Genomic DNA, 22,154 nt, shown 5'->3' on the forward strand with positions numbered 1-22,154 from the left:
ATGGGTTCTACCTCAGTTTCCCCTCAACGCTGCCTCTCTCAAGGCAATAACTGGACCAACTGTGTGACTCTTAGTTTATTTTCTTTCAGAGAGAGAAAGAGAGAGAGAGAGACAGAGACTTAGTGACAGAGACAGCGAAAGGAAGAGAGAAAGAGAGAGCGGGAAGGAGGGAAGGAGGGAGGGAAGGAGAAAGAGATACATTCTCCTTTATTGACTGAAGCCTAGTGCTCAAGTCCTCTTCCACCTCAGCTCCAGAGACACCCCCACTCTGCTGGTCCCATTCTGTCTATCAAGTCCTCACTAACTCCACTTCAGAGGCCCCCTCTGCTCTCCTGCCCTGCTCTCTAACTCCTTCTCTGCCATAAGCCTTCCAACTATCTCCTCCAGAAAGGCAACTGCTCTTGCTTTGTAGCAATCTCTATCTCCACTTTTCTTTTTCCCTCTCCCTCTCTCTGATGACCTCCAGACAAGAGATCATTTGCCATCATACCACCTTCATTCTCACTAAACTGTTTCATGAAGATGCGTTGACCATTTTTTGATGGGTGATGAGTTATTTAGGTCAAGAAGAGCTAGGGCAATGGTTATATGCTTTCTGTTACTTAAGTGTGGCCAGAAGTCACTCACATAAGTAAAATCTGAGTGCTCTTCCCCCAATTCCAGACACAGAGGACTTGTACATGGAATTGCCTGCTCTTACTAGTCTGTAAGAATAGGAACACATTTCCAGACTTCTATTCAACACTTAAAGAGAATGTATAGATACTTCACAGCTATTTTTAACTAGCGTTCATGAGGGCTACAATAAGCTTGTATGAACATGACTTACGAAATCTCTAACTAATGTACCCTGGGATTTATACACATAAGGTTACTGATCATGCTGCAGAGGTACAGACCTAGAACCAAAAAATAAATTGAAAAGACTAAATTTGTTCCCAAGGTTCTCTTTCTATTTGTCCTCTGCATTAATCTATGTCACGAAGAACATTTTTTGTTGCCAGTCCTGGGGCTTGGACTCAAGGCCTGGGGGCACTGTCTTTGAGCTTTCTCAAGGATAGAGCTCTACCACTTGAGTCATAGCACCACTTCTATTCAGCCTATTACCCAAAGAAAGCAGGAATTACCCAAGAGAAAGAGCCAAACGCCAGCCATTGAGTGTGATGAAAACATCAAGTTGTATGGAGAAATGATCTCAGAATCCAAACATTTCCACAGGGAAGTTCAAAGAGTACTAGAATCAGGAACTCTTGCCTAGTCTAGACTAGGAGAGCTACCCTGCACATTTACTGCAACCCAGATCCAAGATAAGCCAAGCAGGTAGAGAGAAATGGTCACCATTTGGTGACAGTGCTTAGGAATCAAATAAAGACCCTTATTTTTTCCCATTTCCACATACAAAAGTTATGTGAACATTAAACTAACAGGGATTCGGCTCAAGAAGAAACCACAGCATAGACTTAAAAATTGTATTCTCTAGACAATCTCCTTTCTCTCACCACAGACACACATTGCTGACCAGCAGCTTCCACCTGTACACAAAAAGACCTTTCTGTTTGATCAGTGAGTTGAGGTTGTGTTTTGCAATCAGCAGGCTGTGACATACTGGCAGATCATGAAGGCCTTTTAGTGCATCATGATTATAGGTTTTACTAAGTAGGCATCAAATAAAAAAAAAAGAAAGAAAATACTAGAGCACAGTATGACAGTGAAGCTCAGATCATTTTCTAAAACATGTTTTCTCAACATCGGGTATGTATGCTTGTAAATATTGGGTTGTAATGAAAAGTATAGCTTGTGCCATGGTCAAAAGAGTTTGAAAGCCATTGGTCTAGAAACTACTAAGAGTTCTGTATTTGACTTCTGGTAGGAGTGAAAATTGATGCAATCTTTGTTCACAGTGCCAATATAATTTAAATAGTTCATACGATGGAGACAACTAGAAGTATGCAAAAAAAAAACTAACCAAAAAACTCCCTAAAGTTAAGTGCTAAAATATTTCTATAGGTCATTTGTAATAATTTAAAAAATTATGGTCTAATTTGTGGGAGTGACTGAATGGCTAATCAACATGATAAATGGCACCACTCATTGTAACTTAACTGCCCAAAAGCCATCTGAAAGATTATTCATATTAACTCCTTGGTGAAAAGCAGAAGTTATAACAATATTTTTTGTAATTTTAAAATACATACCACCACAGAAAATGATCACCTTTTAGATGTATAGTTGGAGATATTTTTGCTTTTTTTAGTTTACTTTTCTATAGTTTCATTGTAATGTCTAGAATAAATACATATTACTTACATAAACTGGTAAAAATAGAAAATGAATGTGATTTCAAGTATTCTCTAGTCAGTCAGTAGAGAAGCTGCCATTCACAAGTGGTGTTAATCTTAGGTAACAGCAACAACTTAAAGTTAACAATAAAGAGAACCAGGACCTCACACAGCCAGCTAGCTGGAATAGAAGCAAAAATGGGGCGGCAGATGAGCTCAGATCTCAGGAAATTACACAATGTCTTCCCATCCTCTTGTCAAGCCCTCATCTCTAAAACTAGACATATGGCATCACAATTTGTCCCTCAAAAATGTTCTATCAATGGCTCACGCCTATAATCCTAGCTACTCAGGAGGTTGAGTTCTGAGAATTGCAGTTTGAAGTAAGTCTGGGGAAGGAAAGTCCAAGAGACTCTTATCTCCAATTAATCACTAAAAAGATGAACATGGAACTGTGGCTCAGATGGTGCCAAGTACTAGCCTTGAGCAAAATAGCTCAAGGACATAGTCCAGACATTGGGTTCAAGCCTCAGGACTGGCCCAAAATAAAAAAGAAACGTGTAATCAAAGGGTTATGCTAACTCAGAGTAAGACTAATTTACAAGTGATGTTTGTGTTCTTTTTCTCTAAGGCGTAAAAATAAGATTGTATTTTTTAAAACCTGTCTGGGACCTGAACTCAGGACCTGAGCACTGTCCTTGAGCTTTTGCAAGGCTAGTGCTCTACCACTTGTGCCACAGGGCCATTTCTGGCCTTTTCTGTATATGTAGTACCAAGGAATCGAATCCAGGGCTTCATGCATGCTAGGCAAGCACTCTACCACTAGGTCACACACCTGGCCCCAAGATTGTACATTTTCTAAAAAAAGTGTTTGGAGTAAGATGACGATGATGATGATGATGATGAGGAGGAGGAGGAGGAGGAGGAGGAGGAGAAGGAGGAGGAAGAGGAGGAGGAGGAGGAGGAGGAGGAGGAGGAGGAGAAGGAGGAGGAAAAAGATGCAAAAAAGATACAAGAGGACAGGTATGCAGATGAATCTCAGGTTCTCAGAATAAGAAATGAATTCACAGGATAGTCATCCACTCATCTCCTCATTCAAACTCTCTGTCCTCCATCCCATTTGTTTATCAGTCCATCTGACCATTAGTTACGTTAGTCCTTCCATTAGTCTTCACTCATTCCTCAGGGACTCATATTCCACATTATATATCAGCTTTAGAATAGAGTGATAGAGGATTCAGTCCCTGCTCCTGCTCCCCTGATACTTCAGCTTCAATGCTGTCCTCGGTGAAAGCCGTCAATGAGACTAGCTGCCATAATTAAGTGCCTATCACATTCTTGCTCTCTGTGAGCACTACAGCTGTCTCTACGATCCTGGTGCTCACATCCCCCTGAGTGTCTGCCACAGACACGTGTCTCCTAGAGCTGCAGGTGGAAACCAGCCACCTGACCTGGTAGGTCATTAAAAAAGGTGGCAACTGGACCATGTCCTGGCTGCCTTGAAGAAGAACCCTGGGCCCTTGGCCCAGTGTGCTCTGATGTATATGGAAGCTTATTCTTTATTCTCACTATTTTCCATATGAACTCCTACACTGTATCCCACAGCAACACAGCAACATGTCTACCATGGACATATTTTTAAATATATTTTTATTGTAACTAATAGAAGGGTTACATTATATTCACCAGATAGAAGGTGCATTAGTTTACATACATTGATACCCTTTCTCATGTACCATGGACATATTTTAACTTAGGCACCATATGAGAGATGGTCATGCTGGCTTTCAAATGAGCCAACACCCTTGTTCATGGAGGAACTTTCAGGCTCTCACAGCACCTCACCCCATCCTTACACAGGGACCCCAACACTGATGAAAGACATCGGGTGTCAGGATTTCCAAAAACATATGCTGCCCCTTTATATTCTATTTAACTTATGAGGTTCAAACTCTTTTCCCTCTCTTTGATCTTGGCATATTTTTTGTCATTTTTATTTTTATTTTTTATTTTTTTTATTTATATTTTTTATTGTAATTAGTAAAAGGGTTACATGATATTTGCCAGATAGAAGGTGCATTAATTCACATACATTGATACCCTTTCACATGTCTTGGTACCCGTTTCCCTCCCCCCCCACACCCCCCACCCGAGATCTTGGCATATTTTTAAGCGATACTTAATGAAATGTAGGCAATGAATCAATAGGGCTTCCTCCTTTCATCCTTCTATAGAACGTGTCATCTGGAGCCTTGAGGGGATGCTGCATCAGCCACATCTGAATGGAGTGGCCCATTTCTAGCCGTCATTGAAATGAGGTTGTTATTCGAGCCGAACCCAGATTGCTACCACAGGTAGTTGCCTCTACCTGCCTGGTCACCGATTCATTAAGTCCTAACTCCATGCATGGGTTCTGAACATAGAGGAATATTTAGGGCCCATGCTCTTATGGACTCTGGATACACACAAAGGCACAAAGTCTCCTGAATGCTGTTGATGACTCTGCTCTCAGAATTGGGGAAACACTGGCAGAAATTCCAGCTCTTCTCAGATTCCCCTTAACCCATAGGGTTTGCCCACTACACCACCCAGTCTGAAGCTTGGGGCTCACGCTATAGCGCACATCTCTAAATACTGTGTCTCTGTCTCCTTCTCAAGGCAGGACACTCTTAAGGTCATTTCTGTATTCTCCTCAAGAAATTAAAATACTGGAGCAGACCATGGAGCCATTTCCTCACCAACCAGAGTGGGCCTTTCTTTCCCAACTACCACAATCCAGCTCCATGACATTTTCTGTGGGCCCCCATGGTTAGGCACTGTGGATGGGCATTTACAAGCATTGTCTTTCTTGTCCATCCTCAAAACATCCTCTAAGAGAACATGTATGGACACAGGTTACTCAGTAAGAATCCAGAGACAAAGGAAGTCAGAATTTCTATGAAGCTACAAGTCCTTGCTCAGCCCATCACACAATGCTCCTATGTGCATGCACACACGCTCCACTGCAAACCTCGCAACCATGGGGGCCCATGAACCTGCTCAATTTGGGGACTCACCATGCCTCCAGTGCACTCCCTGCAATCCTGCAGGCAGTGTATATTTTCCCAGGTAGTGTAGGCCTTCAGTCCTGCCACCAAAGCCTGCAGAGAACGACTCCTAGTGAGCTCTTTCCCTTGGAAAATGTCCTCATCCAGGAGGGCTCCAGCATACCTGCAGGACAAAGCAAAGATGAATGATGTAGTGGGGCAGCCAACCATGGGAGAGGAGCTCAGGGGACAGTGGCATCTAGCCTCTAAGTGGCTTCCCATGCTCTTCAAATCTGCTACCCTGCACCATTACAAAGGGATATGGTGTCATATGGACAACTGTCAAAGCAATATACCAGTTAAAATGGGCCTACTGTATATACTGTACAGTCCCATTTATATAACATCATATCTATAATGTCACACAGTAGATCACTGGTTACTCTGGGATATGAATGGAAGAAGGAATAACCACAAAGAGGCACAAGGTAAATCTGAGAAAATGCTGGAATGCTTTGTAGCGTGATATTCTTGTGCTTGTAGACAGCTGTTGAATCTGTTTAGTTTACAGTGGCACATTTTGAATGTAGTCTACTATAAATAAATTATTCTTGATATTATTGATAGGGAACATTTAAAATTAAAATAGCAATAATGTTCACAATATATCCAGAAGATACATTTAGACCAAGATATATATATATATATATATATATATAGAGAGAGAGAGAGAGAGAGAGAGAGAGATAGATAGAGAGATAGATAGATAGATAGATAGATAGATAGATAGATAGATAGATAGATTCCAATATATTTTCATACATAAGGACAACAAAGGCTCAAAAGCCAGAAGTGGGTAGAAGTATACTGGATTGTTTTAAGTTTCCAACATCATCTGTGATGAGATATAACACTATTTTAACACAAATGTGATCAGAGGTATACTTTATCAGTAGTATTAATTTTTTGCCATTCCTGGGGCTCAAATTCCTGGAGGCTGTTTCTGTGCTCCTTTGTTTTTCCAGTCCTGGGGCTTGAACTCAGGGCCTGAGCACTGTCTTTGGGCTTTCTCAAGGCTAGAGTTCTACCATTTGAGCCACAACACAGCTTCCAGCTTTTTCCATGTATGTGGTACCGAGGAATTGAACCTGGGTTTTTGTGCATGCTAGGCAAGCACTCTACCACTAGGCCAAACTTCTGGCCCCTTTGAGTTCCTTTTTGATCAAGGCTAGCACTCTACCACTTGAACTACAGGGCTACTTCCAGATTTTTCTATGCTTAATTGGAGGGGAACTTTCCTGCTCACAATGGATTTGAACCACTATCCTCAGATCGCAGTCTCTGGAGTAGCTAGGATTACAAGTATGAGCCACTGGCACCAGGCATTGTAAGTGCTAGAGAAATCATCAAGAAAAAAAAAAGAAATAGTAGTTCTTAAAAGATAACAGTGGAAAACTAAAGTGATTTAGTTTATCAAAGGAAGCTAGTAAGCAGAGTACCAGTGTCTTATGCTTGTAATCCTATTTATACAGGAGGCTGAAAATCTGAGGATCTTGGTTAAATACCAGCCCAGGCAGGAAAGTCCATAAGATTCTTTTCTCCAGTTAGCCAGCATAAAAGCTAGAAGTGGAGATGTGGTTCAAATGGTAGAGCACCAGTCCTGAGCAAAAAAAGCTAAGAGAAAGTTTGCTCAGGCTTCAAGTTCAAGCCCAAGTATCAGAATACACACATAAGAAAAAGGCAGCGACAGAGTAGGGGGAATGAAATACATTGGAAAAACAGAAAACAAAATAAGATCATAGCTTTAAACTCAATCACGTTGACAATTACATCTTCTGGTAATGGTCGAAGGGGTAATGTTTAATCTGAAGGTTGTCAGATATCATTTATAAAGAATAAAACAAGATTCAACCAAATAATTTCTGCAAGGATCAGACAAAAGTTTCCTACAGAAAAGAGAAAGTAAAACTTTTGGCAATTACACAATAGACTCTCTTGAAACCAGCACAGTGCATACACAGGAATGTTTATTGGATAAACAGTATCTAAGAGACTCATCTATCCTAAACTCCATTTACTGATGAGGACAGACAGACCTTTGGTGAGTCTCTGCAGACTGTGAAGTGTCACTCCACCATTCATTTCCTAATACTCATGAGTTCTCACTTTATGCAAAGCACAGATCTGGGTGCTATAGAAACCTCTGTTTAAAAACAGAAAAACTTCTGCCCTTATGTCTGGAAACACTAAGTAAGTGATCGTAGGTAAAGCCTTAGGGCAGTGGCAAGCCCCTGGTACATGGCAAACCCTCGAAAGTGCTGTTATCTGAAGCTTATCTCTATAGCTTAGGAAGAAAGACTGCCCTAGGCAATGACTAAAGGTAGGTGACAGACAGTAGCACAGGTGGTACTGGGGCCCCTGGGACGTGGAGCCCAGCCTGGACTGCTTGAGCTCTCCACTCAGTTATGAGTAAATAAGAGGCAGAGCCCAAAACAATTCTCTGGGTTAGCATATTGCATATACCAATTTACAAAAAAAAAATATCGTCTCAGAAAGGGCAGTTCAAGAACTACTAGAAGATGTGAAGCCATATTAAGAGCCAGCAACTTTTATGTTCACACAGCTCATGATCTCAAGCCATGAACACTGGTACAATGACAAAAGGATCCCACATTGATGCTCCAAAGAGCTTATAAGGGGGCTTCTCACTGCAGGCGTGGGTCTTTGGAGGCAGCTTTGAAGCAATGACAATCTGAGTTGTGTCTCAGATGACTCATTTGCTAGATGAAGAAAAGCAAACCCGTGAAGGGCAAATGGAGTTTGGGGTGACTACAGAAAAACGGCCCTGGCAGGAGGAGCAGGAGCTCAGGGACTGAGCATAAACCCAAGCAGGAAATCTATGTTTTGTGAAAAGCTCATCTGATGGGTTTATTTTGCATTAATACAGGCTGGGAGCTACTGGATACCAACCTTACAATCCAAGGATCGTCTGGCTTAGATGAAGCAGGACTGGTAGGGTAAGGTCAAATGGGAAGATATGAAAGAGGGAAGCTTTGTCAGGGGCAGTGAAAATCTCAGGTGGAAATGATGAGGTCAAAATAAATGTCACCATTTTAGAATATAGAAAGGAGGCAGACATGATTTGTTCTCCGAATAACATCAAAGAAAAAAACACTAAAAAATTTAAAATCAAGAAAAAATAACATCAGGAAAAAAAGTAACATCAAGAAAAACAATTATTTCCCTATATTATCAAAGAGCAAAGATAACTAGAAGGCTGAAACTCAGAGGAGGTCAAAGACTTTTATGTATCTTGCATATCACAAAAAAAAGGAACATGGAACATGGAAATAGATGAATAAGTAGAGCAAGAAAAATATTTAATGAAATAATTGATGAAATAATTTCAAATTTGATGAAAAACTTCAATCCACAGACCCCAGATGCTAAAAAAAAAAAAATTAAAAAGCACAGAAACCACATCTAGGCCAACATAATCAAACATTCAAAACAGAAAAACAAAGAGAAATCTTAAAATTAGTTAAATTTACACACAGGGAAATAGCCAGAAGAGTGTTAACTATGCTTATAAGAACAGGGGGTTCAGGAAGTCAGAAAAGTGGTGTCTTAAAAGAAAAATACACTATCAACTCAGAATACTGTGTTAGCAGTATCCTTCAAAGAAAAAAAGTGAAGAGAGAGAAGGAGAGATAGAACAGAGAACGGAAAGGAGGAAGGGAGGGAGGAAGGGAGAGGAGGACTGAAAAGAACACAAAAAAGTATACGAAAAGTAAAATATAGACTCTCAGTAAACAAAAATGGGGAAAATTCCTTGCAAGTTAATCAAGTTTAAAAGGAATACTAAAAGCTAAAAGAAATGTTAAAAGGCAGAGCAAAACAATGGCATCAGTTAGAAACTTGGTCTTAACAAAGAAATTCACAGTGTAGAAACTGGAGTAAATAGAAGTACACAGTTCAATTTTCTGTAATTTTAATTGTCTATAAACAACTTCTTTGAAAAAATAACAACTAAGCTATGCCTCTTAAATTTGCCATTTTAGAAAAACAGGTGAAATTAATTCCAATAAAATATTGTAGCATCCTAAGGAAGTAGCAAGGTATTATGTGTTTGTAGCATATTTAAAAGTGAAATACACTACATAATTACCATAGCTCCAAGTATGGGGAGACAAATTGTGAATTCACTGTTTAAGATGATTATACTACATAGGTAGAAATGATTATTTGAAAATAACCTTTGATTCATTAAAGATATATATTATAAAAGCTGGGCCAACAATTAAGCTGTATTTGGAAAGTATAAATATGTCAATAAAAGTGACATAGTGGAATAATAAACAATAGTTCATTCACTCAAGAGCTGTCAAAAAGAAAAAAGAAACACAAACACTGAATGTCAGGTTTAGCTTGACAGACTTAAATCCAAACATATCAATAATCACTTTAAATGAAATTAGTTAAAAGTCAAAGATTGTCATTATATATGAAAAGCAAGATCCCATTATATGCTATTAACAAGAAACGCATTTTAAAGATGCAAGTGGGTTTAAAAAAAGAATGAAGAAAATACACCATAAAAACATTAAACAGAAGATGACTGGAGTATAGGACAAAATGGCCTTTAGGACAGGAAATGTTTTTCAAAGATAAATAGATAAATTACCTAATGTCAATGCATTAGATTATCTAAGAGGAAGTACAAGTCCTGTGCATGTATGTACCAAAGAACAACCTTTAAAATACTGTAAGCAAAAACTGGTAAAACTGAAAGGAAAAATGAACAATTAATAATTTAAAATGTCTCTCATGTGTGAAAGACCAAGTATGCAGAAAATCACTGACTATAAATTTTCTGCAGAGCAGAATTAACCAACTTGACCTAATTAATATTATAAATTCTATTGTTAATTACATAAAAACACATTCTTCTCAAGTGTATTTGAATAGGCATGAACACTCGTACACATATAAGCAACATAGGCATACACACAGAGACATATGCATACAGACAGGCACACACAATGGTCATGAGTTCCTAAAGAACAGAATTCATACAAAGGATGTTTGTGGAGCTATGACAGCACTAAATAATCCATGGGCCAAAGGGGAAGTCTCAAGGAAAATAATAGACTATTTTTAACTAAATGGAAAGACCGCAAACCAAAATAAGAGATGTACAGCTGCAATGCTTCAAGGAAATTTCAGTACTAAATTATTATGGTATGTAAGAAGGATTGTGTGAATATAAGAATCTAATCACTTTAAGACAGAGGGAGATAGGGACCGGGAGTGTGTCCTACTGGTAGAGTTCTTGCCTAGCATGCATGAAGCCCTGGGTTGGATTCCTCAGTACCATAGAAAGGAGCCAAATGACAGTGCCCAGATCCTGAGTTCAAACTCCAGGACTGTCAGAGAGGTGGGGGGACTGAGAGAAAACAGAAGGAAATGCTGAGAGTAGATAGCAATCAAATTTAAAACAAATACCAGGGACTCACAGCTATAATCCCAAATAAGGAGGATCAAAGTTTGAGGCAAAAAGTTTGAGACATCCTATCTCAACCAATAGCAAGCCCAGTGCTATCTACTGGTCATCTCAGACTAAGAGCAGAAGAATCGCAGTTCCTAACCAGACAAGCCAACAGGGCTCAAGAAACCTCATCTTAACAGAAAAAGCTGAGCTTGATGGGTCAAACCTATCATATCTAACCACAGTGACAAGATAATAACTAGGAAAGTCAGTCCAGGTCAGCTAAGGAAATAAAGTGAGATTCTATGCAGAAAAAAAATCAGAGCAAAAAAGGCTGCAAATGTGGTTAAAGTGGAAGAGTATATGACTAAAAAAGTGTAAACTCCAGTAAACTGCCATAAAAAGCAAAAAACAATAAAGTTGACAACTTATATTGAAATCATTATTGATAACATCTGTTCAAACATGATAATGATGATGATCATGATCATGATAAAAAAGAAAGAGAAATGGGGAAAGACAGAGACAGAGAGAAGGACAGAGAAAACCTACTAGGAATAGAGGAAAGAAAACCACTACTGGGTCTCAGATTTTGAAAGAATGCTCAGTAATACTGCAGTCAACATCAAAATTTTATATATTTTTAATAATTTTTAAACACTCAAGGAGCAAAGGCAAAAAGAGCAATTAGAATAGTCAAAATAGTCCTGAAAAAAAAGAAAAGCTGGTGAATTCCTATCACCTAGTTTGAACACACATCCTTTCTGTGACAAATTTGACAGTCAAAATCCAACATCCATAATAAAAATGTTCAACTAGGAGTAGATAGGTGCTTATTCAATCTACTATAGATGATTCAGTGAATGTTCAGCACTTAATGGTGAATTACTAAGTGCTTTCCTTCCACTATTAGGAGCAAGATAAAATCCATTTACATCACAGCTATTCTACTTATACTGGAGCTTTTAGCTAGTCTAATAAGACAAGAAAAAATTGGGAAGAATGATATTGGCAAGGAAGAAATGAAACTCCTTAAGAATCACAGGATTATCTCAATAGATGCAGAAAAGGCATTTGACAAGATCCAACACCCCTTTATGCTAAAAGCTCTGGAGAAACTAGGAATCCATGGAATAGTCCTCAGTATACTAAAGGCTGTGTATGACAAACCTACAGCTAGCATTATACTTAATGGCAAAAAGCCAAAGTCATTTCCTCTAAAATCAGGAACAAGACAAGGATGCCCACTCTCCCCACTCCTCTTTAACACAGCATTAGAATTCCTAGCCAGAGCAATAAGGCAAAAAGCAAGCATAAAGGAGATCCAAATAAGGAAAGAGGACGTGAAACTTTCCCTCTTTGCAGATGACATGATTCTGTATTGAAAGAGCCCTATAGACTCCACTCCCAAGCTCCTTGAACTGTTTAAAAACTTTGGCAAAGTAGCAGGGTATAAAATTAACTCTCAAAAATCAACTGCTTTTCTGTATGCCAACAATGAGAAGAATGAAAGAAATCAGGAAAGCAACTCCTTTCACAATAGCTTCAAAGAAAATAAAGTACTTAGGAATTAACTAAGAATTTATAAAGGACTTTTATGATGAAAACTTTAAAAACCTAAAAAAGGAAATTAAAGCAGAACTCAGGAGGTGGAAAAACCTCCTATGCTCCTAGATTGGAAGAATTAACATCATGAAAATGGCAATCTTGCCAAGGGCTATCTACAAATTCAATGCAATACCCATCAATATCCCAATGTCATTTTTTAAGGAAATAGAGGAAGCCATCCAAAAAGTCATATGAAATAGTAAAAGAGCCCTATAGCAAAAACAATCTTTAGCAGAAAGAACAGAAGGGATTTCAATACTAAACTTTAAATTCTATTACAGCACTATAGTAAACAAAACAGCTCGGTACTGGCACAAGAACAGGCCTGAGGACCAATGGAATAGAACTGAAGACTCAGAAATCAACCCACATACCTAGGGCCACCTAATCTTTGATAAGGAAGCCAAACAGATAGAAGAAAGACAGCCTCTTCAACAAGGGGTACTGGCAGAATTGGTTAAGCACTTGCAGAAAACTAAAGCTGGCTCCTTCTATGTCACCTTGTACCAGAATTAACTGCAAATGGATCAAAGAACTTGTAGTAAAAGAAGATACCCTGAAAACTTTACAAGAAGGAATAGCAGATGCACTAGGTCTCCTTGGCACAGGTTGAAATTTTCTTAATAAAGACCCAGAAACACAACAAATTAACAAAAGTTTGAACAAATGGGACTGCATTAAAGTGCAGAACTTCTGCATGGCAAAGGACATAGCTAGCAAGCTAAATAGAAAGCCCACAGAGTGGGAGAAGATCTTCACTAGCCATACAACAGACAAGGGCCTCATATCTAAAATATATCTACAGCTAAGAAATTGAATTTCTCCAAAACAAATCTTCAGAGAAACAACCATCCCATTAAAAGATGGGCTAAAGACTTAAAGAGAGACTTCTCTGAAGAAGAAATCAGAAGGGCCTATAGACACATGGAGAAATGCTCGACATCTCTGGCCATAAGAGAAATGCAAATCAAAACAACTTTGAGATGTCACCTCACTCCAGTAAGAATGGCCATGAAAAGAAATCTAATAACAACAGATGCTGGAGGCAATATGGCCAGGAAGGATCATTACTACACTGCTCTTGGGAGTGTAAACTCATTCAACCACTATGGAAAGCAGCATGGCAATTCCTCAAAAGACTAAACAGAGAGCTCCACTATGACCCAGTAATCTTACTCCTTGGTATTTACCCAAATGTCCAGAAACAAGGACATACTAAAGCTAACTAGCACAGCAAGGTTCACTGCAGCATTATTTACCATAGCTAAGATATGGAGCCAACCTAGATGCCTCTCTGTAGATGAATGGATCAAGAAGATGTGGTACTCATACACAATGGAATTCTATGCTGCTATTAGGAAGAATGACATCAGAAAGACTTAGAAAAAATCATATTAAGTGTAGTAAGCCAGACCCAAAGGCATCCCTCATTTGTAATAATTAGTACACATCTAGGAGTCTCCTAGCAGAGGATTACAATAGCTCAAAACCTAGGTACAAAAGGTCATATAGGATGAGACTAAATGAAAGGATCGCTAGGATACAGAAACAAGAGCATTATCTTGTGTGATTGTTGTTCATAATATACTATGTTATTTCTCTTTTGTTGCCCCTTGGTTAATCTCATATTGTTACTGTATCTGACTTTGTTACCTGGTATATTATATACATGTTTATTTGTTTATTTGAAATAGGAAAGGGACGGAGGAAACAAGATGATTGGGGTGGGGTGGGGGAGGGAAGTGGGGACAAAAACATCAGAGGGGTATCAATGTGTGAGAAGCAATGCACCTACTACCTGATGAATATAACTATAACCCCTCTATATATTATCCTGACAATTCAAAAAAAGAAATGAAACTCCTTATTCATATTTAATCTATTATATAATTAGAGAATCCTAGAATCTACTAAGAGCTACCCAATTAAAAAGTGAAATTAGAGAGAATACACATGATAAGATCAATACACACAACACTGTCTACAAATAACTGAAAGTAAAACCTGAGATTATGACTAGGAGCTGAAAACCAGACTAGTCAGTAAATACTGGACCACTGGTGGTCAAAGCCCAGAGTGATAGGCTTTCACCTGAGCACTTAATGTTAAGGCTGGTACTGTAAGTCTAGTTCTCAGGACTTGGAGCTGTTCGCCTCTGAGACTGTCAGCCCAGCCCATAGGCCTTTGGCACTCAAGAGCACTGTTCTGTCACACTAGAAAAGCTATTCCTCATTTTCTCATGATGTCTGCTTTCAGACTTTAAGCTACATTGAATAGCTCCAGTGAATACTTTTATACAGTTTTTTTCTAGCTATCTATTGTTGCTATAACAGCCTTCAAAAACTGGCAATTTTTATAACTTTAGACACATACTTGCCCAATTGCCCAGCAAATCCTGTTTAGCTATTTACTCTTAGAAAATTAAAAATAAATAACTGTACAAAGATATTCAGTGGCCATTCATTGTAGCTTGACATCTGAAAGCATCTCAAGTATGAAGCAAATTGTGATCATTTTATGTTTCTTTTCAATAATAAAAGTTAATAAACTAGGGACAACATTGAGGAATATCCAGACATTATATTGAAGGATATACACTGGAAACAAAAGGCTATAGTATGAGTTCATTTGGGAACAGAAATCAGAGAAACTTGGTTGTGTCTGCTATGGTATTGACCTGGGATTCTTGACATAGAGTTCAATCCCCTGGAGGAGGGGGCGAAGAATTATCTAGCGTGATAAAAATGGTTTATATTTGGTTGGAGTATTTGCTACAGTGTTGATTTTGGCCCAAACTTAATGAACAATATACTAAAAGATGTACATTTATATAGGCAAATTAAATCTCATAAAACCTTCAGAAATGTCTTTGTGTGTGTGCCTATCCTGGGACTTGAGCACAACGTTTGGGCACTGATCCTGAGCATTTTTCATTCAAAGTTAGTGCTCTACTACTTGAGCTACAGCTCCATGTCCAGCTTTTTGGTGGATTATTGGGAAGAAGAATGTCATAGCACTTTGTGCCCAAGCAGGCTTTGAATCGTGATACTCAGATCCAGTCTCCTAAGTAGCTAATATTACAGATGTGAGCCACTGGCCCCAGGCAAAATCTTAGAAACATTTTTAGTGACGGATATGGGGTTTAAGTGATTTTTTTTTCCAGTCTGTAGAATTTACTGTTGGTTCTCTGCTGCTTAGCCTTGTGTGTTATCAGAATCAGATGCATCCTCTAAACCCTCCCAACTAGACCTGAGGTAGCTGGCAATCCACAGACAGCAGCACACTGCATACAGCAGGGGCTTCCTTCTGATGGTTATTTTCTCCTCACTGTGCAAATGGTCAAACGCATGCCAGCTCTGTTACTCAGAAATGGATTGCATGTTAGAGAAGAAAGAGGACAGGAGAAGGGTCCAGGGTTAGGAATTCTATTTCCAGTCTACCTCCTCCTGGCCCTGTGATCTCAAGCAAGCCCCCCAAGTTTCTTATGTTTAAAATGAAGCAATGATAACAACAGGATGCAACTGGCCCAGCAACATGTCACTGCTGCAGGAGGAAAACAAGGCATTGAGCAAAGCCTGTGATATGAGGATCTCCACAGCATTTATGTTATTTACGCTGATTCACTCAGTACACTATCTTTTCCCTTACATTCACATTATACAGACCTCTGCCTATTCTGAAACCTGCATTGTCCATTTAGAAGTTAGAGATATTTGAACTGTTCAAGTGTGTTACCTTTGGAAGCTGTACTGAAACACTGGCTTGAGGCTTCTCCAAGTCTCTGTGGCTTTCATTCATCTGAACATGCTTACAATCAAGATTTGAACTTGCACTGTTAACTTTGGCTCTGTGTGGGTGGAGTGTGGAGTGTGGGAGTATGTCTCAGTCAGATGTAAGTGGTGGGGGGAGGGTGCTGACACTGGGGCTTAAACTGAGGGCCTCGGCTCTCTCAGCTTTTCCTTTCAACACTGGCACCCTACCACTTGAATCATTTCTACTTTTAACTTTTTGCTGATTAACCAGAGATAAAAGTCTCATGACCATTCCCAGGCTGTCTTCAATATGTGATCTTCAGATCTCAGCCTCCTGACTAGCTAAGATTACAGATATAAGCCACCAACTTCTAACATTAGGCATTTAATGATTTTTGTTTGTTTATTTTTTGATTTTTTTTTGGCCAGTCCTGGGGCTTGAACTCAGGGCCTGGGCACTGTCCTTGGGCTTTCTCAAGGCTAGAGATCTACCATTGGAATCACAGCATCACTTTCATTTGAACCCAGGTCTTCATGCATGCTAAGCAAGCACTCTACCACTAGGCCAAACTCCCAGCCCTCCTCTAAGTCATTCTTAATGCCAGGATAACACATTCACCTGCAGAGCGCCAACCCCAGAGCTATCTTACCTGCTGGCAAAGGTCAGGGCCAATACTGTGGCCAGGTGTGGCATCAGCCGGAAAGAGTGTGTTTGATGCTCAATGATCTTCACCTCTTCCTTGTCCTCAGGCCCAAACTGCCTCCGGCTAGAGAGAACGGAGACACAAGTTTTAACCAAAATGTGCTGAGCAACATCATTTCCAGAGCTGCAAGCACCAGTTAGCCATTGGCCTTTCAAATACTACAGAATACAGAATTTAAGATTTCTAAAATGTGGTTAGGATAATAAGATATCCTAAGGTATTTTTTAAATATCTGATAGAAACCCTCTTAGCTCTTCTAGAAATTATCCTTCCTACCTCGGGCTGTTTTTGGGTCAGCATATCTATCTCATACATGGAGTAATTTGTACTCCTTAACATTTACATGACATTTTATAGTTCCAAGTGCCCTGTGATCATTAATTATGTAACTTTTACTAGGTTTGTGACATAATTAATAGGATAGAAGCCATACCCTAGAACATATTTCAAAAGGACAGTCCCAGTGAGGAGGGCAATGTTAGCCTCCATGTTTCTGTCAGATTCACAGTTGGATCTTTACTCTCAACCTACCAAAACCCCCTGTGGTTCTGCATGGAAAGGTATTCTGCCCAAATCCCTGAGCCCTGCAGACAGTGGGCTTTCCTGGGAGAAATCTGTAAATGGATGTGTGAGAATCCCTACAGGCACGCCCGGGGAAAAACCTTAGAGAAACTACAACTCAGATCACACCGAGTGCAGGTCTGATAGAAAGACACCTTTTTCTCTGCATAGGCATAGGCTGTATGATCTTGGGCTGGGCTACATTCTGTCTTTGAACAGCTCTTGACTTACCAGTCATTTCTTGGAGAATGGGAAATATTTATTTTTGAGACAAGATCTTGCTATAAAGCTGACTGACCTCGGGTTGGGAGTATGGCCTAGTGGTAGAGTGCTTGCCTAGCAAAACCCGGGTTCATTTTCCTGGTACCACATACATTAAAAAAAAAGCTGGAAAAAAGTCTGTGAGACTTTTACCTCCAAATAATCACACACACACACACACACACACACACACACACACGCACACACACACACAAGTGGAACTGTGGCTCTAGTGGTAGAGTGCTAATCTTGAGCATCCATGCCCTGAGTTCAAGCCCTAACATGGTCACATAAACACACACACACAAAAAAGTGCTGGGAATAGGCGTATGTTGGTAGCTTTCACGGTAACCCTACCTACTTAAGAAACTGAGACCTGAGGATTGCAGTTCAAAGCCAGCCCAGCAGAAAAGTATGAGACTCCTACAATAAGAGATGTAGTAGTTATTAATTAATCACCAGAAAGCCAAAAGTAGAGCCATGGCTCAAGTGGTAGAAAGCCAGCCTTGAGCAAAAAACCTAAAGGACAGCACCCAGGCCCTGAGTTCAAGGCTCAGTACTAGAATTAAAATTTAAAATAAACAATCCAGCTATAGGTATTTGCTGGCTGTGTGACCTTGGCAAATTCTATTCTATTCCTGTTACTTAGAAATGCCCATGCATAAATAAATTGTGGGTAATCCAATTATAAACTATTTCAAGTTTTACCCATCTGTAAAATAGAAATGATCACACATGCCTTATAAGGCTACCGTAAAGTTTAAGTAAGTTAATATGCGTAAAGCACTTAGCTCATTACAACAACCGTGCTTAACAATGCCATCATCATTTTAAATAAATGATATTTTGACCTCCTAATAAAAAAAAAGCTGGAAATGGTGCTGTGGCTCAAGTGGTAGAGCCCTAGCCTCGAGAAAAGCCCAAGGACATTGCTCAGGCCTGAGTTCCAGCTCCACTACTGGCAAAAAATAAAAATGCTGACTGACCTTGAACTCCTCCTCCTCCTACCTCAGCCTTCCTAGTATTGGGATTACAGACATGTATCACCATACCTGACAATGTTGATCTCTTAAAAGACATGTTTTAAGAATATATGCATTGCACACCCACAGATGCACATGCACCCACATTCATATGCACAGCACATACACACACACACACACACACACACACACACACACACACACACACACAAAACACACAGAGCACTACATTGTCCAACACTCAAGATCAATCTGTGCTGGAGATACCAGTAGGCTGGAGATTTCCACCAGTTATTCAAAGATCAAGAATGAAGTGATATTTTTCCCAACAGTTTTATGTTATGAAGACTTTAAAAAATTATTAAAGAATTTATTAACATTGATTTCTACATCATATTTCAAATGACACATTTAACAGATAAGTATTCAAGAAGGAAATCTCTATATACAATCTCTGGCACTTAGATTTTAGAACATAATCAAAATTAGGCTGAGGGTTTGTATGTCATAGATACATTTTAATCTATGTAATAAAACATTATGTCTGTGGAGTCATAAGCTTTTATGTCTATGCAGTTGTGTTTATATTTCCAGTACCATGTTCATAGCATTGGGTATGCAAATATTGAGTCCTCGCTCTTGTACTCTTTGGATCTAATAGCTACATATTAAGTATGCCATGTGCCTTTTGTTCCTTTGGTCTTGACTTGTCTCACTCAACATGATTCACTCTAGATTCATCCACTTCCCTGCAAATGCCATTATTTTATCTTGTCTGTTGGCTATGTAGAATTCCATTGTGCATATATACCACATTTTCTGTACCCATTCATCTGCAGTAGGGCATTTGGATTGTTTCCATCGCCTGGCTATTGTGAATAGTGCAGAGATGAACACAGCTGAGCAGGTGTCCTTATCATATCTTGGGTTATGGTATTCAGGATAGATGCCTAGGGGCAGTATGGCAGGATCGTAGGGAAGGTCAATTTTCAGTTCTTTAAGAAATCTCCACACTGCTTTCCAGAGTGGCTGAACTAGTTTACAATCCCACCAGCAGTGCAGTAGGGTTCCCTTTTCTCCACAACCCCGCCAGCAACTGTCATTGTCTGAGTTCAAAATCTTGGCCATTCTTGTTGGGGAAGGTGGTATCTTAGGGTTGTTTTTGTTTGCATTTCCTTTATGACCATGGATGATGAACATTTTCTCATATGCTTTTTTCTGCCATTCTAAGCTCTTCTTTTGATAAGTCGCTATTTCCCTTGACCATTTAGTGAATGGTTTGCTGAGTTTGGGAGGGATTTGTTTCTTGAGTTCCCTGTAGATACTAGATATTAAGCATTTGTCTGATGTATTATTGGTAAATATCTTTTCCCAGTTGGTTGGCTCTCTCTCTACATTTATGGCTATGCTTTTACCTGTGCAGAAACTTTTTATTTTTAGGTAGTCCCATTTATCGAGTCTCTCTCCAATCTGTTGTGACCCTGGGATTCTGTTCAGGAAGTTGTTGCCTGTGCCTATGAGTTCCTGTGTCTCTCCTACTCTATCATGTAGCAGTTTCAAGGCTTCTGGTCTGACATTGAGGTCTTTGATCCCTTTTGAGCTAATGCTTGTGCATGGTGAAAGGCTAGGGTCAATTTTTAGTTTTCTGCATGTAGCTGCCCAGTTTTGCCAGTACCAATAATTGAATAGATTGTGTTTGTTCCACTGTATATCTTTGTCTCCTTTGTCAAATACAAGTTGACGATAGGTATGTGGTTCTATTTCTGGGTCTTCTATTCTGTTCCGCTGATCTTCTGGTCTGTTTTTGTGCCAATACTATGCTGTTTTTGTTATTATGGTTCTATAATAGAGTTTGAAGTCTGGTATTCTAATACCACCTGCATTGCTCTTTTTGCCTAGAATTGTTTTGGCTATTCTAGGTCTTTTCTTGTTCCATATGAACCTTTGGATTGTATCTTCTATTTCAGTAAAGAATGTGTTTGTGATTTTGATGGGAATTGCATTGAATTTACACATCAATTTTGGCAGTATGGCCATTTTCACTATATTGGTTCTCCCTACTCAAAAGCATGGGATGTCTTTCCATTTCCTGGTGTCTTCTTCAATTTCTTTTGTTAGGCTTTTATAGTTTTCATTAAATAATTCCTTTACATTTTTGGTTAAGTTCATTCCTAAGTATTTTATTCTTTTGGGGACTATTGCAAATGGGATCATGTTCTTGATTTGGCCTTCTGTTTGTGTGTTGTTGGTGTACAAGAAGGCTACTGACTTTTGAAGGTTAATTTTGTGTCCTGCCACTTTGCTAAAGCGGTTTATTAATTCTAGGAGTTTCGGAATGGAGATTATTGGGTCACTCAAGTAGAGGATCATGTCATCTGTGAATAGGGATAGTTTAATTTCTTCTTTCCCTATGTGGATCCCTTTGATGTCCTTCTCTTGCCTTATTGTTCTGGCTAAGGTTTCCAGCACTATATTGAAGAGAAGTGGAGAGAGTGGGCATCCCTGTCTAGTTCCTGATTTTAAAGTAAATGGTTCCAGTCTTTCACCCGGCTTAAATTTGGTAGGATTTTATCGCTGAAATCTTATTCATCAAAACCAGATACAGCCACACACAACTGACTTCTCTAGGGGGGTACTTGGGGGCCTGCTCTATGCCTAACTATAAATACACTAGACCCTGGACATCTAGGGTTAAGAAGGCCAAGTCCCAGGAACTAAGCTGACAACACAGGACACAGAAAACCTAGACAAAGGGGAGGGTATCTTAGGAGCTTGGAACATGGCCTGCCTTCCCACACCCTGTCAATCAAAAGTATTTCCTTCTTTGGTGCTGAAAGAATATCATCTCACCTAATCAGAGAAAACAAATGACTGCTGATGATACTTTTCAGTGTCTGATTTACTGAAAAGTCATGACAACCACACCACTTGAAAGGGCATTCCATGGATTTTCCTGTTTCTGTGTGTGAGGTGATCTCATCTCTCTGTGGCCTGCAACAGGGGCTACTGAAGGAATGGAATAAAAATGTAGACAAGGTATGGCAGAAATGCACAGTATGGCAGACTGGCCCATTGAGGACCTCAGAGAAAGTCTTACCCCCAACCTGTTTGCCTCAGTTTCCCTATGCAGATAATCTTTATTGTGGTTCCATTTCCTCTTTGACCCTTTCATTCACTTGAGGTGACCGGCACACTATCACATAACGAGAACACTGGAGTCCAGGTGAACACTGGAGTCCAGGTGAACACTGGAGTCCAGGTGAACACTGGAATCCAGGTGAACACTGGAGTCCAGGTGAACACTGGAGTCCAGGTGGCAGTTCAGAGTCTCTCTCATGGTGCTGGCAGGGATGCTAGATTTCACAAAAATTAGGACACTTCACACTCTTTTCTTTTGAAACAAACAAACAAGCAAAACAGTCCAGGTAAGTCTAGCCACTTGAACACACTCATGGTTTGGCCCTATCTCAGAGACAGCAACTTCTTTGGTCA

General features: G+C 39.6%; 1 protein-coding gene across 1 annotated transcript in view; it reads right to left on the reverse strand.

Annotated features, from left to right (window-relative positions):
* Acoxl (acyl-CoA oxidase like) overlaps positions 1-22,154 on the reverse strand; it is a 332,531-nt gene that overhangs the window by 131,017 nt on the left and 179,360 nt on the right. Inside the window, exons 11-12 of the mRNA XM_090336096.1 lie at positions 16,804-16,920; positions 5,336-5,489 (exon numbers count right to left, since the gene is read on the reverse strand). Of these exons, the coding sequence (XP_090192222.1) occupies positions 5,336-5,489; positions 16,804-16,920 (271 nt within the window). The remainder of the gene's footprint in view (positions 1-5,335; positions 5,490-16,803; positions 16,921-22,154) is intronic.

Source organism: Megascapheus bottae, chromosome 7 (assembly GCF_031878675.1).
Source record: "Megascapheus bottae isolate mThoBot1 chromosome 7, mThoBot2.hap1, whole genome shotgun sequence".
Lineage (NCBI taxonomy): Eukaryota > Metazoa > Chordata > Mammalia > Rodentia > Geomyidae > Megascapheus > Megascapheus bottae.